This window comes from Desmodus rotundus, chromosome 9 (genome assembly GCF_022682495.2).
Source record: "Desmodus rotundus isolate HL8 chromosome 9, HLdesRot8A.1, whole genome shotgun sequence".
NCBI classification, from domain to species: Eukaryota; Metazoa; Chordata; class Mammalia; order Chiroptera; family Phyllostomidae; genus Desmodus; species Desmodus rotundus.
The window spans coordinates 87,957,642-87,972,659 of record NC_071395.1 but is presented as its reverse complement, the minus strand read 5'-3'; the positions used below and the strand labels follow the sequence as shown (position 1 = coordinate 87,972,659).

General features: G+C 42.1%; 1 protein-coding gene across 1 annotated transcript; it reads left to right on the top strand.

Annotated features, from left to right (window-relative positions):
- Positions 1–1,998: 1,998 nt before the first annotated feature.
- Positions 1,999–14,098, top strand: APOH (apolipoprotein H). The gene is made up of 8 exons (XM_045182098.2): positions 1,999–2,155; positions 2,523–2,699; positions 3,989–4,085; positions 5,632–5,708; positions 7,678–7,884; positions 10,510–10,689; positions 12,347–12,544; positions 13,932–14,098. Exons 1-8 carry the CDS (start codon positions 2,092–2,094, stop codon positions 14,009–14,011), a joined length of 1,080 nt encoding a protein of 359 aa, XP_045038033.2. The 5' UTR covers positions 1,999–2,091; the 3' UTR covers positions 14,012–14,098.
- The last annotated feature ends 920 nt before the right edge of the window (positions 14,099–15,018 follow it).

Genomic DNA, 15,018 nt, shown 5'->3' with positions numbered 1-15,018 from the left:
ACCACTTGCAGGTAGCCAATCCTGTGACAACATTGGGCTGCCATCCTCACAAGGGCCACCACGACTTCCCCACGCAGGTCTGTCCCATAACCTTTGGACAGAATTTGGGAGGAAGGACAGAAGGGAGGGAGGGAGGAAGGAAGGAAGGAAGGAGAGAAGGAAGGTCATTGCTTTTAAATTGAGGTATAATTAACACATGAAATACACTGATCTCAAATGTTTAGTTGGATGTGTTTTGACAATTGCATGTACCTACCTAAGAAATAACCAATTAAAATAAAATATAAACTATTTCCAGCCCTCCAGAAGGTTCCCTCAGGTGAGGAAGTACATCCATCAGCAAGCATCATTAAAAACCCCTCTCTCCATCATGGATCCTCTCAATGTCTGTCACTCAGTTTGCAGCGGCTGCCAAAAATGTTGTCTTCTGAATTTCAAACCTCTCGATGTTTCTTTCCCTGATGCCCAGCCTGTTTGGTTTCTCCCTCTTTCTCCGTCCACCACAGAGCTTTATTATACAACAACTTGGCTCCTCTTCACTAGCTTTCTCTCTTTCTCACCCATAAAGGGAATTCTCCACAGTGATGGAATTCTCCACAAATATGGTGTTCTTCCCATATTTAACTATGCGGAGGGAGGGAGGATATTGTGATTTAATCACAAAGGGGAGGGACAGCCATTATTTTATATGAGCGGCAGTACACTTACCTACTTATCATGGAACACAATGCTCGTTAGAAGCATCGTTTAAGAACCACTGCCTGACAAGAATATTTTTTAAACTGATGTGTCTCCAGGAACTTCAGACCTGTGGGTATAAACCACGACCACCCTGGTGAGAACATGGCAAAACTGTTTATTCAGAGTTTGCAATAGCCAGGGAGTCAGCCATCATTATTTGTGTCTGCCAGAGACTCAAAGTCAGTTAGAGGAGTGGGAAAACCTTAGGGTGGACAAAAGGGAAGCTTTCAAGTTGCCCTGGTTGCAGCTTGTTGGTGCGGGGAAGGTGGAGGAGACGGACTTACTAGAGGTCAGGCAGCCTATGTGATTTGTTAGAAGAACATACTTGGCTTTTTCTGGTTGGTCCCAAGTTGGGTCCATAGCTACAGAGGTTGTGATTTGGCTTCCTGGATTGGCTGCTGCAAAGATGAGGGTCAGCATGATATTTTTATATATTGCCTGGCCATGGCTCATTTGCATATTCAGATCCTTGGAGCAAATGAAATACGAGAGAACTGTGCAGTCACGGATGGTTCCCTCTGAACCTTCCCTATCAATGTCATCACCATTCTCTTCTCCTACTCAACTCCTTTTCTTCTTTGAGTCCTGGTCAATTTCCCTATCCCTAAAACAGATCTAAAAATCTGTCTATGCAGATCTAGGAAGTATCGAGAATGGATAAGCAAGACTTGGTGTTGATTTGATGTGAGTCGATGGAAGAGTCAAAGATAGCTCTGAGGTCATAACCGGGGCCCCCAGGAGGATCTCGTTGCCAGCTGCAGGCAAAAGAGGAATCTGGAAGAAATAACCATTGTGTGAGAGAATGACAAGCTCCACTTTTTAGGCATATTAGGGATAGAGGCCTCCGTCATGTTCTTAAGAATCATACATCTAGAAACTGGAATATCATGTTAGAGGGGTGAAGACTGGAGCCCCGAGAGAGAGAGATGATCCTAAGTTTATATGTCAAGGCTGTGAGTGAAGCAGTCACTTCAGTCTTCGGGTGATCCATCCACAATGAGCAGAAAATGAAGGATGGGAAGCAAGAGATCTGGACCGAAGACCTGGCAACCTGGGAACTGCCAGTGTTCTATCAGTGGCAAAAATGGACTGTTTTGTGCCTTTAACAAAATCGTTATAAAGACAAAAACCATCAACCGATGATTTCACAACAGACCCACTGAAGTGGAAAGAAAGTAAATGATTAAAGAATGTAGGCCTCGGAGTTCCTTTCAAATCATGATACGTTATCTTCTATTTGCAGACATAAAAGTACACAAAAATGGTTAATAGTTAAGCACTTTCCTATGTGCATCTCTCTTTTTGGTAGAGGAAAAGCCACTTTGGTAGTGCCTGTGAGAACCATCCACAATGATTTCTCCAGTGCTCCTCTTGTTCTCCAGCTTTCTCTGCCACATGGCAACTGCAGGACGGAGTAAGTACTCTTCGCTTTTGCAAAAATAATTGATCTATCCACCCCCTGGTATATTCCAAGGATCACTAATAGCTTAAATTCTCTTTAGAGTGAATGCTGGAGAGACTGGATTGATACTTATTTTTGAATATTGCCATGTTTAAAGGTTCTCCAGAAGATGCTTAGGCAATGTAAGCCTCAGTGTACTGACCTGTACAATGGGGATAACAACAGTACCCTTCAAAGTGTTGTTGAGATTCGATGAGATACGGTGCAGGACTTTGTAGAGTTGTTGTGAGTGGCATTAATGAGTTTTAATTTCTATGCCAGCTGAACTTAAAAATGCACATCTAGATTTCTTAACCAACTGCTTTGTGCTCTATTTTAGCCTGTCCCAAGCCAGAAGAGCTACCGTTTGCCACAGTTACTCCCTTAAAAATTTCATATGATCCAGGGGAGCAGATAGTGTACACCTGCCAGCCAGGCTACATATCCCGGGGAGGGATGAGACGGTTCACCTGCCCTCTGTCTGGAATATGGCCCATCAACACGCTGAAATGCACACGTAAGTCAGCGCCTTCTTGCACATTCTCTCCCCTCGCTTGGATCCTGGACATTTGGGGGTTGGATAGCGTACCTCATCATGCTGCTCAGGGTGCAGAAGGCCAGCAGAGCTGTGTGTGTGTTTGGGGGGCTGTGAAGAAACAAGAGGGTCTGGGGATATATCCATAAGAGATGAGGCCAAGGGCAATGGGTACCGTCTAGAGAAGGGGAGACGAGCTTAGCCTGGAATTGGGGGAGATGTGAAAAAGAGACCTGGTGTGATAAAAGGAGAGGGAAACACTGCAGAAGTGGTAAAAGAAGTGCAGACACTCTGAAATTTAAAGAGATGCCAAGGAGATACTTGAAAAAAAGTAAAACATGAGGAATCATCATATCGCTGGACTTTGCCTCAGAATGAAAGCAGATTTAATAGTTACTGAAATGATAATAAATTTCATCTGAATTATGTATGTATTACATGTTATATTTATAATAAAGAATAAATACATATTATACTAAATTAATAATATAACATAAATTATACACATTTATATCTCATCATATCATCTTTATGGTAGATGGTTACTTTTATTCACCCTCAGAATATGGTTCTGTGTTATCAAGTTGGTATTATTTTTACAGTCAAATATTAAGCAATCAACCAGATAGAATTTCTGGCAATTTTACACAGAAGTTAAGCACTAAAAAAAACTATATGGACCTATCTAGGCTTTAGTTATTTTGGTCATAAGGACATAACATTTGTGAAAAGTATACATGTTCATACAAGTGATTTGAACATACTCTTTGATTAAAAAAGACCAAACATAACTTTTAATGAAAAAAACACTATAATATCATTAGAAATTTTTTTCTTTAAGTCAGTTATAACTCTAGAACACTGACAATTTCATTTTTAAGCTATCTTCCATGTGTATATTTTTGCATATTGCAGAGAGTAGAGACCATTTTGTATTCTTCTATGTTCATCAGTATATCAGAAACATTGACTATGTCTCTATGTCTTTATAATCAATATTTATTGACTACATTATAGTTCTACTGTTGATTTACCATCATTGGTTAATATAATACCCTGAGAGTGGACATTTAGACTGTTCAGTTTTTGTTATTAGAGGTAACCATGTAATAAACACATTAATGCATGTATCATTTGAATATTTTACTTACTTTTCTTAGAATGTTACCAGTAGAGTTATTGAATCAAAGGATAGAAATGAGTTTATATATTTTTATTTTAATAGGCAATTCTAAAAATAGGTATTTACCTTTCTGATCTTTAAATCACAGCCAAAGTGTGTCCTTTTGCTGGAATCTTACCAAATGGAGCTGTACGCTATTCAACCTTTGAATATCCCAACACGATCAGTTTTGCTTGTAACGCTGGGTAAGGACTTCTGGGTGACTTCTGAGCAGCTCACGGATGAAGCTCATTTCTATGCCCATAAGCTAAACCTCAGGACTAGTCCAGACTTTGCTTCTAGCCTTAAACTTGCTGAACACAAATCACTGAATACAAATACACAATGGTGCTGAGGGTGGGTAAGGGGTGGGGAATATGATAATTAGCAAAACATAGCTAATTTTTCTGCATCTGATTAGTTACTTCTCTGACGGGGTACATTAAAATTATTGACAGCTGTCTGAGGGGTTGGGGGTTAGGGGGTGAAGAAATTGAGCAAAAAAAGAAAAAAGAGAAAAAACTCATGGACGCAGACAGCAGTGTGGTGATTGCTGGGGGAAGGGGGGCAGGGGGAGGCGGAAGAGGGCGTGGGGGTGTAAATGGTGACGGACAGAGGCTAGACCTGGGGTGGTGAACACACCATGCAGTTACAGATCCTGTGTCGAGGAATCGTGCACCTTAAACCTGTATAATTTTGTTAACTAGTATCTCCCAAATAAATTCAATAAAAAGAAAAAAGTTAGAAAAAAAGAAATTATTGAAACTGGACAGTAATTCCTTATAATTTCTGGGCCAAATCTTGGTATGAGGATTAAAATAGTATAGGCATTGGATTTGGGCTTTAGCCATGAGCTAACCTGATTGACTAAGCTGGTAGTCTCTAGGGGCGAATTCTGTGGAGAAGGTCGGGAGTATGACGATGTAGAACACAGTGCTCTTAATTCTCAGTGCAGTGCAACAGCCCCAGGAAGAAAGCCTGTGGTTGGTAATACAGCTCCTCTGCCCCATGAGCAAAGACCACTGGCGTCACTGGCAATGCAGCATGTTGATCGTACGTACAATTGGGCAGAACTTTACTGAGGATCCTTGTTTGGGACTGGAGATCAAGAAACACTATGTGCGAAAGAGAAATGCAGTCCTCTCATCTGAAACCCCAGTTACTACTGGTGGGCCTGATGATAAAGCACACTGAAAAAATTGGCTCCAAGGACAGAATGTTACATTTTTGATGAAAATAAACTGCATTGGTTTTTTGCTTTTAAATTCTTAAACTTTTTAAATTACAGTTGGCATACAATATTATATTACTTTCAGGCATATGACATAGTGATTAGACATTTATGTAATGTACAAAGTGATCACCTTGACAATAGACTGCATTGTTTTTATACATTCGTGTCACTGGGCTCTCAGAGAATGAATAGTAGGGATTACTCGATTTGATTCAATTTCATTTTTTGCTTCACATAACAATCAACCAGTTGGTCCAGCTGGTTGGAGATGAGGATTTGGAGGTTTGGCCGCTGTACCCACCAGCTATGGAGCCCTCCCCTTCTTCAGTGATTCGCCTGCAGCTTTAGGCTGGGAGACCAGAGCCTTGTATGTGTGTTAAGCTCCACAGGGAAACAACATTATAAAATGGGAACAAAGTCAACAGTATTAATCTGAAGCAATGCACAAGGGCGAACACATTTGAGATGTTCTCGATGGATTCTTTTCCTGCTTGATGGATTAAATTTTCCTTTTGCAGTTTTTATCTGAATGGAACTAATTCTGCTCGATGCACTGAGGAAGGAAAATGGAGTCCGGAACTTCCTGTCTGTGCCCGTGAGTCTGTGGGTCCCAGATGTGGGGGAGGTGACCAGTTGGTTTGCCTGGGACTTTTCTGGTTTCAGGACCCTAAGTCTCATGCCTGGAAACCCTCCAGTTTCATCCCCACGTGATGGTTGGTCACCCTTGTAGGGAATATTCATCCTGATTACATCTTCCTCTGGAAGAGGAGACAAGCACTTTGGAATGACAGAAGGGAAGCCTTCTACTCATGAACACATTTTGTATCCTCAACCTGATGGCTCCAGGGATCTCTGGGTTTATTAATTCCAACACTCCCACAGCGTCTGGGCAGGGGCTTGGGTATGTGTGGCATTGGTCTATCAGGGACTGCCACCATTTGACTAGAAGAGCTTCTGCATCGAACACCTCCTTCTCACTCTGGAACCTCATTCATTCATCCATCCATTCACTCATTCATGTATTCAGTAGACATATACTGAGGACATAATATGCACTACATCCTGTTTTCAGCGCCAAGGCCACTGAGCTAAGAGAGACTTAGCTCTGCTCTCAGCAAGTAAGTCAGTCTAGTGATGAGGGAGACGAGGAAGTCACCTTCATGGTGAGTTTAGAGCCTAACAAAGGGCCCTGCATCCAAAAGCTGATTGAGTTTCCTGCAAAGGGCACTGGTGGTAAGATTAGTTCAGGGGACGCTCAGCCATGCAGTCAGGGTCAGCTCTGGGCTTTGCTTTCATAGGGAGGGACATTCTCACATGCCCTTATCTGTGATTTTTGCAAGTCCAATCTTTGACCAAGAGGCCCAGGCATTACAATGATAGTTATGAATTTTTGACATTTCAGTGAGGTGTGTCCTAGCAAAAGCAGTGGAAAAGTAAAGCAATTTCAAATAAAAAATAGTTTAAGAAACACTGAACTACCCAAAAATTATTTTAAGCTAAATTAAGTAGAGTTTTTTTACTCAGTCATAGGAATCACCATGGTTCTTATAGTTTCTCTATTTATTTATTTATTTTAAATCCTCCCCTGAGGTTATGTAAAGTCCTTTTTTTCTTTTTAGTTACAAGTACCTTGACTACTTTAGCTTCAGTCTAACCCAAACAAGTGCTTCTCATACTTTAATGCTTTAATGTACCTATGAATCGCCCGGGCATCTTTACAAAATGCAGTTTCTGATTCATGGGTCCTGGGTAGGACCTGAGCTTCTGCATTTCTAACAGGCTTCCAGGCAGTGCTCATGTTGCTGGTCCACGGATCACATGTTGAGACTCTAGATCAGGGGTCCCCAACCCCCCGGGCCATGGACTGGTACCCGTCCATGGCCTGTTAGGAAAGAGACTACATAGCAGGAGGTGAGCTTGAATGTAATGCGTTTGAATCATCCTGAGACCATCCCCCCCTACCCTGGTCCGTGGCAAAATAGGCTTCCACGAAACCCATCCCTAGTGCCAAAAAGCTTGGGGACTACTGCTCTAGATGATTCAAGCTAAGTCATATTTTGGTCTGCACTAACTTCCGTTATGTTACCATAACTTTCCCCGGACTCGCTCAGACTTCACATGAGTCAGGTCAGGAGGACAGCCTATACCATTTCTCTGTGGAAAGCTCTTTGTGTAAGCTCCGGAGTGCACAAAAAGCAGGCGGTATTCCCCAGGAACCAACGAGCCTGACCCAGGTTGGAATGCAGCTTCGCACCAAGTTGCTGTCAACAGCGATGATTACAGGAGGGCCCCTCAGCAATGTTGTCCACCTGTTCTGACTTCCAGAAACATCTTCTGAGGTTGCATTGGGATCAAAGACTCATGGAAACCTAAGCACTTGTTATTGTAACAGGCATCTGCTTTTCAGATCAAATGTTCTCATGTGGCTTTTACAATTGACCATTTTTAACCATGGCATTTGATCAAATCTTGTGTTTTCTCAAGTTAATCTTCCGATTTTTCTTCCTTTCTGGAAAGAGTATACTTAAAAGTTTCATAAAAATAACAGTTCTTTCTTTTTCCAGCTGTAAGATGCCCTCCACCAACCACACCTAAATTTGCAGTACTTAGTATTTCTGAGTCATTGGCCAGAAACAGCACATTCTCTGGAGACAGCACCCTCTATGGGAACAAGGCAGTCTTTAAGTGCTTGCCACACTACGCCATGTTTGGAAATGATACCATTACTTGCACAAAACATGGCAACTGGACTGAATTACCAGAATGCAGGGGTAAGTGCAATGATAAGAGACAACGATTATGATAGTGTAATTCCCGCTGTTGAACACTAGTGACCATTCTGCTATCATTGAGAGTTTCAAATGACCTTGTTTGGCGGTGGTAGTAAGTGGTGAGCATAGCTGCCTTCCACAGGACCCTGTCTGACAAGTGTCCCCTGGCCTCTGCCATGGACCAGCCAGTGTGCTAAGTGTTTGGGATACCAGATGAACGAGACCTGGCTTCTCACCTCAGGGGAATCATATGTAATGCAATGAACTGTGTGGAGCTGCCAGAGCAGGGGCTTGGAGAACGAGTGGTGATGAGGGGAAGGCATACCACACAGGGGATAGGGCACGGGCAGTCTGGAAGGCACAGAAGAACAGGGCGTGTGTGCAGACAGCTGACGTGGTGCGGGCTGGTGAACAGAAGCCTGGATCATACTGAGGTGTCCTGGGAGATGAAGGTAAAAACTGGGTTGCAGTCAGATTGATATAAGCTTTCACTTAAATTTAAGCATCACAAAAATATCTGGTTTTAAAAAATTACCCACATTCTTCCTCCCTGAATTTGACCTCTCATCACTATCTTTAAATTTGTCAATTGCGTACCAAGTAGACACATTACAGAATTTATCATGCACACGAGGAGTTTGATACTAGGGACCGTTAACTTCACCTGTAGTAGGTATTTTAGATATCCGTCGAATGATTGAAGACATAGTGCTTTTTAGCATGGGGAAACTACCAGCAGTAATACCTAGACCCTGTTGGGGGGACTCAACTCTGTCTCCTAGTTAGTACGTGTCATCTCATTTAATTCTCTCAAGTCCTAAGTGGTAGGTACTTGAAAAACTTTTCCAGCCTGTGACCTAGATGTACCGACTGTCAGCATGTTGCGATATTTTCAGTCATCCACCCCTTGCCCCCCCAGGTACTTCTCATCCCTGAACCAACAAGCTGCGCACATCATGACCCTTTCCCATGATGCTTCAGTGCGAATACCCTAAGCACAAGGACAGTCTCCTATTGTCACTGTTCCCAAGACACCTAACATGTTTTGAATTATTAAGAATAATTTAAATAGTTACAGTAATATAAACAATTAAGAATATTTCATCTGTAAGCTTTTCTAATTGAGCCAGAAGTGTCCTTTACATGTGTGGTTTATTTTATGTGAGATCTAATTCAGAATCACACGTTCTGTTTTGTTGTCATGTCCCTTTAGCCTCTTTAATTAAGAACGGCCCCCTGCCTTTTGAGCTGTCACTGACGTTTTTAAAGAGTACAGGCTAATTGTCTTGTAGAATGTTTCATAACCGAATTTTGGTTGATTTTTTAAAATTGCGATTAAAGTTATATAATTTAAGAATTCATTTTATCACGTGTCGGTCCACTGCTGGTCATGTTTAGTTTGATCGCTTAATCAGGTGGGGCGTGGCAGATCTTTTCTTGGTAAAGGACCTCTTTCTCTTTGGAATTAGTAAGTTACCTGTGGATGGCACTCGGTGACTGTGCGGATTTGCATCATCTAGATGTAATTTCTGCACCCACTGATGGTCCAGTTTGGGCATCGGTGGTTGCAAAATGGTGACTTTCTAATTCTATCTTCCCTTCTATATTGATCAACTGGCATTCGTCTGCAGAGATGAGCTTTTCTTCCGTGGACTTTTTCTTTTACTATTATTATAGACTCATAGGTTCCTTTTCATTTAATGTGTGGAAAAGCCAACATTGGACCAAGCAGTCCAACTCTGAAGTTTGTTCCCTGAAACTGCCTCATTATTCTACCTCCTGAGAGTTCTGCACTCCCGGCGTCACCCTTGTCTAATTGTATTGGGGTGACTAGGGATGTGGATTTGGGAAGCCTTAAGAAAGCCTGGAAGCAGCACCATTTTTCTCCCTTGTATTTTGTACTAGCTTCTTGTATCATCTAAAGAATAAGATGTAAAATTTAAAATCCAAATAATGGTGTGCTAATGTGCATGGAGAGTCTTCGTGTTCCAATTTCATGGCTAGTTGATTAAAAGAGACAGATTTTTATTTTTTCCTTCTTTCAAACTCACCATCTTATTGTGAATTTCATCTGCATGGAGATGAAATTCACAATAAATAATACCTTATGATTGTGTGAAGGCCCTAAGAACTTGGTGACTCATTCATATACTTTCTTTTTCAATTTTTAAAAATATTTTATTTATTTATTTTTAGAGAGAGAGGAAGAGAGGAAGAAAGAGAGGGAGAGAAACATCAGTGTGTAGTTGCCTCTTGTGCACCCCCTGCTGGAGACCTGGCCTGCAACCCAGGCATGTGCCCTGACTGGGAATCGAACCGGCAACCTTTTGGTTCACAGGCCGACACTCAGTCCACTGAGCCACACCAGTCAGGGCTCATTCATGTACTTTCAAAGTGATGTATTCTCTTTCTTTTTTATAATCCAAGGCCCCATGAGTATAAAATCAGGAGGACAAAATTAAGCACCAATGTACCTACTAGACATTGTATTCTAGTCACTGAGACCCCCCAGTGATCAATGGTATAAGGGGACTAGAATGTAAATATGTACTCCATGACTACTGGACAACGTCATTATTTATACTATTTAATAAACTTTTAATAAACTTTCAATAAACTTTTCAGAAGTAAAATGCCCATTCCCATCAAGACCAAGCAATGGATTTGTGAACTATCCTGCAAAAGAAGCACTTTATTACAAGGATAAAGCCACATATGGTTGCCATGAGAAATATGTCTTGGATGGCCCACAAGAAGTAGAATGTAGCAAATTTGGAAACTGGTCTGCACAGCCAAGTTGTAAAGGTATGAAATATGGGTGAGGTCTTAAAATGTCTCTGAACTTACCAGTGGGTCACCTTTATTTGCCTTTTTCTTGTTCCAATCCTTTTTGACTTGTTGCTCAGACTTGCTTCACAGCTACTGGCACATGTAAGACTTTAGGACTCATTGTGCAGCTTCGTGCTTAGCAAGCTCGTTTGACATTAAAATGTGTGAAATAAACTGATCCTTTGTAAGCATTGATAATATGGTAGAAGATTGTGTGGGCTTCCTATGACGCATTTAAATCTTTGCCTATGAGCATCCATTTCTGCTCGGTTTTGGTTAAGACTCTTCTCATTGTTGCAAAAACCAACCACATATTCAAGCTATTGCAAGGAAATGGGGGCTTATACTTGGGCAACAGGTGATCTGATGGGCAGTAAAGGACAGGAAATGAAACATAACCCCTCCTCCTAAGAACTGGAGCTGAACGTTGGGAGCAGTTGTTACTTTTTTCATATCTCAATGGCCTCATGGTCTCTCCCATCTCCATGTTTTTCTGCTTACTCACCTTGAACCTGGCTAGACTCTACCTCTGTACCTCTCAACTAAAGGATTCATCACTAACACATCTTTTTCCTGAGATACTTGCCTATTTTCAGTTAGGTGTCTATCTTTGATATAGTCAGTGTCATGCTTATGCCTGAAAGCCACAACCTAGCTTTACATATCTGCTCAGGTGGGCTGGACAGTGTAAGCAGAAAGGGAATTAGGAATAGCAGGCAAAATGACACATGGCTAATGTCTTAGGTTGGGGTCCCCTAGAAGCAGAGCTTGCGACAGGCATTCAAGTGCAGTTGACTTATTGGGTGTCTCAGGAGAGAGTGAGGCAGGTAGGATGGAGTGGGAGACCGGTTCTCCCACTGTGCATCAGAGGCTGGTTCTTCATTGTGCATCGGAATCCCACGGAGTTTCTGATTCAGTAGATCTGGGCTAAGACTTGGGAATTTACACTTGTACCAAGTTCCCAGGTGATGCTGATACTGCTGATCCAAGTAAGTTTCGAGCAAGCATGTGGTCTCAACTAGAGTTTAGCCTCAGCTACATCCCCTTGGGGGCTCTGAATTATGAATTCTGTCCCAGAGTTGATCCCACCAAGAAGCAAGGGGACCTGCTTTTTTATGTCCTGGTCATTGGTTATGGGCTATTCTCTCCTCTGACTCTGGGGTTGGGGGCTGATTTGCATTACCTCCTGGGAGAGGGGCCTTCCTTATAGCTGAGGACAATTTTTCAGAGAAAGGAACATTTGTGAGCTGTTATCAGCCAACCCTCACAGTGGCTGGTGGGGTGGGTGCATGAGGTCAATACATGGGTTATGAGTGGGCCAGTGTAGGCTTACATGACGTGACAGTGTCTGGTAGAAGTTCTTCACTGAAGCCCAGAGTCTGACGCTTCTGCTCCTGTTATGTGGCTACTGTAAGGGGAGAAAAGCCCATCTTGGAATCCATGGTTAATGGTTCTGTTGCTAAAGAATTGTTATTAGCAATGATATTGCTGTTATGCCCTATGTACAGTCTTGGAATCTTCTTCTCTTGAGCAATTTCTTTCAGGGGTCCTCATCTACAGGCTCAAATGCTACACTCTCATTAGGAGAGACTAAGAACTCCTAAGTCTTGACTGTAGATATTGTCTCTTTCAGCATCTTGTAGTGTATCTGTTAAAAAAGCAACTGTGATATTTGAAGGGGAGCGAGTAAAGATCCAAGAAAAATTTAAGCATGGAATGCTGCACGGTCAAAAAGTTTCTTTCTTCTGCAAAAACAAGGAAAAGAAGTGCAGCTATACAGAGGTTGCTGAGTGCATAGACGGCACCTTAGAAATCCCCACATGCTTCAAGGGTAAGTCTGACACTGGAACTCGGAGCCAGGACCTCCATTTGCCCTTCACCGTGATCACTACTTTATTACGTAACGTCCACAAGGAGCCATGTCAACATGGTCATTGGACTTATAAAAAGAGGTGGGGACAGGAGCGGCAGTGTGACAAAACAGTGAGCTGCCCTGTTTCCTTACCTGCGTAAACTTTTTCTTTCCAACTCTTTTCCTTAATACTTGGGACTGGGGTTTTATTTGATGAATATTGAGGTAAATTATGCTATCTTGTATAATTCCAAATTAAGCTTGAATAGTAGTAGTAGTAGTAGTAGTAGTAGTAATAATAATAATAATAAATGGAATATTTGCCACTCATTGGTCCCAAATTATACAGAACTCATCCTAAATTACAGAGTAACTCGTGGCAATGGTAATTGGTTTACAGATCTGACACTTTTTCCCTTCCTTCAGCATTTGCTAGAGTTTGAAAAGTACCCACTAGAACATAGTGTTCATCAGAGCAAAATATTTTAAGGAAGATATTTATGTCTGTGTGAGATTTTTTTAAAAAAGTTTATAATGGCCAGTATTTAGAGCTGCCAGCCGTTTAAGGTTTAGGGTTTAAATATCTTTGTTGTCTGAAGGAAGAACCAGCAGAGGCTGAAGCTGTTGTCGGCTCTAGGTTTAGAAATGGTCCGAGAACGCTGACAGCTCTGTACCAGCAGGGAAGGACAGAGCTGGGGGCAGAGGGAGAGAAGAGGAGAGGGGTCTGAGAAGCGGCCAGCTGGAGAGACAGAGGGAGTGATAACCAGCAGATAATGCCCACCTCATAGGTTTCATTGTTAGAAATAGTATGTATGCCTGACCCTGAGTCAGTGCTCAACCAATGACAGTTATTGCAATTACAAAGGGTTAGAAACGCACTGAATGAACTGTTATATTTCAAAATAGAGCAGAGCCCCGGTGAGATGTTAAATGTCAAGATTAACAAAGCACCATAAGCTCCGTACAAATCAATAAAAAAAAGAAGAGGATAATTAAAAACAAAAAACAAAAAGCGGACAGAGCTTTGTTGACATATCTCCTCAAGCCCTTCTCCCTCCCAGCCTTCAGACAAATGCCGTGCTGATCGTGCATTGGAGAAGAACTAAAGGGCCGATACAGTTCTGTTTTTGTAAAGTCTTGACTCTCGGGGTTATACAGAAGCTTTTCTTTTCTCTCCTGGAAACGGGGGTCTTATCATTTCCCTCATGCTTTGTCCTGTCACGTAAACCTCACACTACATGATTTCATTCATGTAATTCATTTTATTCTGCACATTTGTAAAATGTATTTCACTTGTCTTAGCCATTTAACACGTTTGAGAAGTGGTTGTTTCTCATAGAATGTTTATCTTTTTCTCCCCAAACAGAACACAGTTCTCTGGCTTTCTGGAAGACGGATGCATCAGACGTGGTACCATGCTCAACTGATTTGCCTGTTCCAGCTTGAGTGTCATATCTGTGTCTGTCCAAGAAACCTAATGGAAGTAGAAACAAATAAATGACTGGATTTATGGCCTGCGCCATTGTATCATTACTCCTCAGGGGCTGAGTTTTAGTTCTGTTATCTGGTTAAGAACCCACATATTTGGAACATCATCATTTCATTGCTGTGAGATGAACAGTGTAGACAGTGATCTGAGTAACCCAGTTCCCCTGTCCCTACTCTATCCTCAAGTACTTTCCCCTGAAACAACTACAATTCAGTATTTCCCACTGAATAGTCCACAGACACTCACCCTCCCCCGCCACATCGGTATCACTTGGTACTTCTTACAAGGAAAAAAGGCTGTGCCCCAGAATGGTCCAAGAATCTGCATCGCTGACATGGTCCCTGGGTGATTCTTTGCATTCTTAAATTTGAGAAGCATGGCCCCGAAGGCATGAGGATGGACTTCTAGTCAGAGGAACTGGATTTGAACTTTTGGTGTCTGGTTTACGAAATGCCTTAAAAAAAAAAATCTCTCCTTAGCCACTAAAATTCTGTGATCTGTCATAACATTTCTCCTTTCTTTATATTCAATTCCCTTGCTCCTTGCTCCTTCTGTAGTACATGGTGGCAAAACCTACACTAGGCCCTAGCTGCCTTCCCTCTTCCCGCTGCCTGCACCACCAGAGCAGCTGAACGTGGCTGGGAAAAAAAAGAAAACCACTCATGCTAACAGGCCCCCCTTCCAGTTCAGCGACACAAACATGACAGAAGCTCGTAGCTCTGTCCAGAAATGCCACCATATTCCTCTAGGTTGCTCCTGCCCCTAACTCTGCAATGCGGCTCTTTCTCTCCTCAGCCCTCCTCAAGCCACCTTCTCTCTCTTCAGTCTCAACTAATGACCTTGCTCCTTATTTCACTAAGAAAATAGAAAAGACTGGTTTTTAGTTTGCTTGCTTGTTTTATTTTGACACTGCCAAATCCCTCATCTTATCAGTGTCTGTGCCCGGTACTCTGCCCTCCATCTT

What these genes read in the sequence shown, in the direction of transcription:
- APOH (XM_045182098.2), top strand. Translation starts at nt 2,092, where the DNA reads ATGATTTCTCCAGTGCTCCTCTTGTTCTCCAGCTTTCTCTGCCACATG. An exon ending in AGTTTTGCTTGTAACGCTGG is followed by an intron (nt 4,086 to 5,631) that starts GTAAGGACTTCT and finishes TTCCTTTTGCAG; the next exon opens with TTTTTATCTGAATGGAACTA. An exon ending in TGAATTACCAGAATGCAGGG is followed by an intron (nt 7,885 to 10,509) that starts GTAAGTGCAATG and finishes TAAACTTTTCAG; the next exon opens with AAGTAAAATGCCCATTCCCA.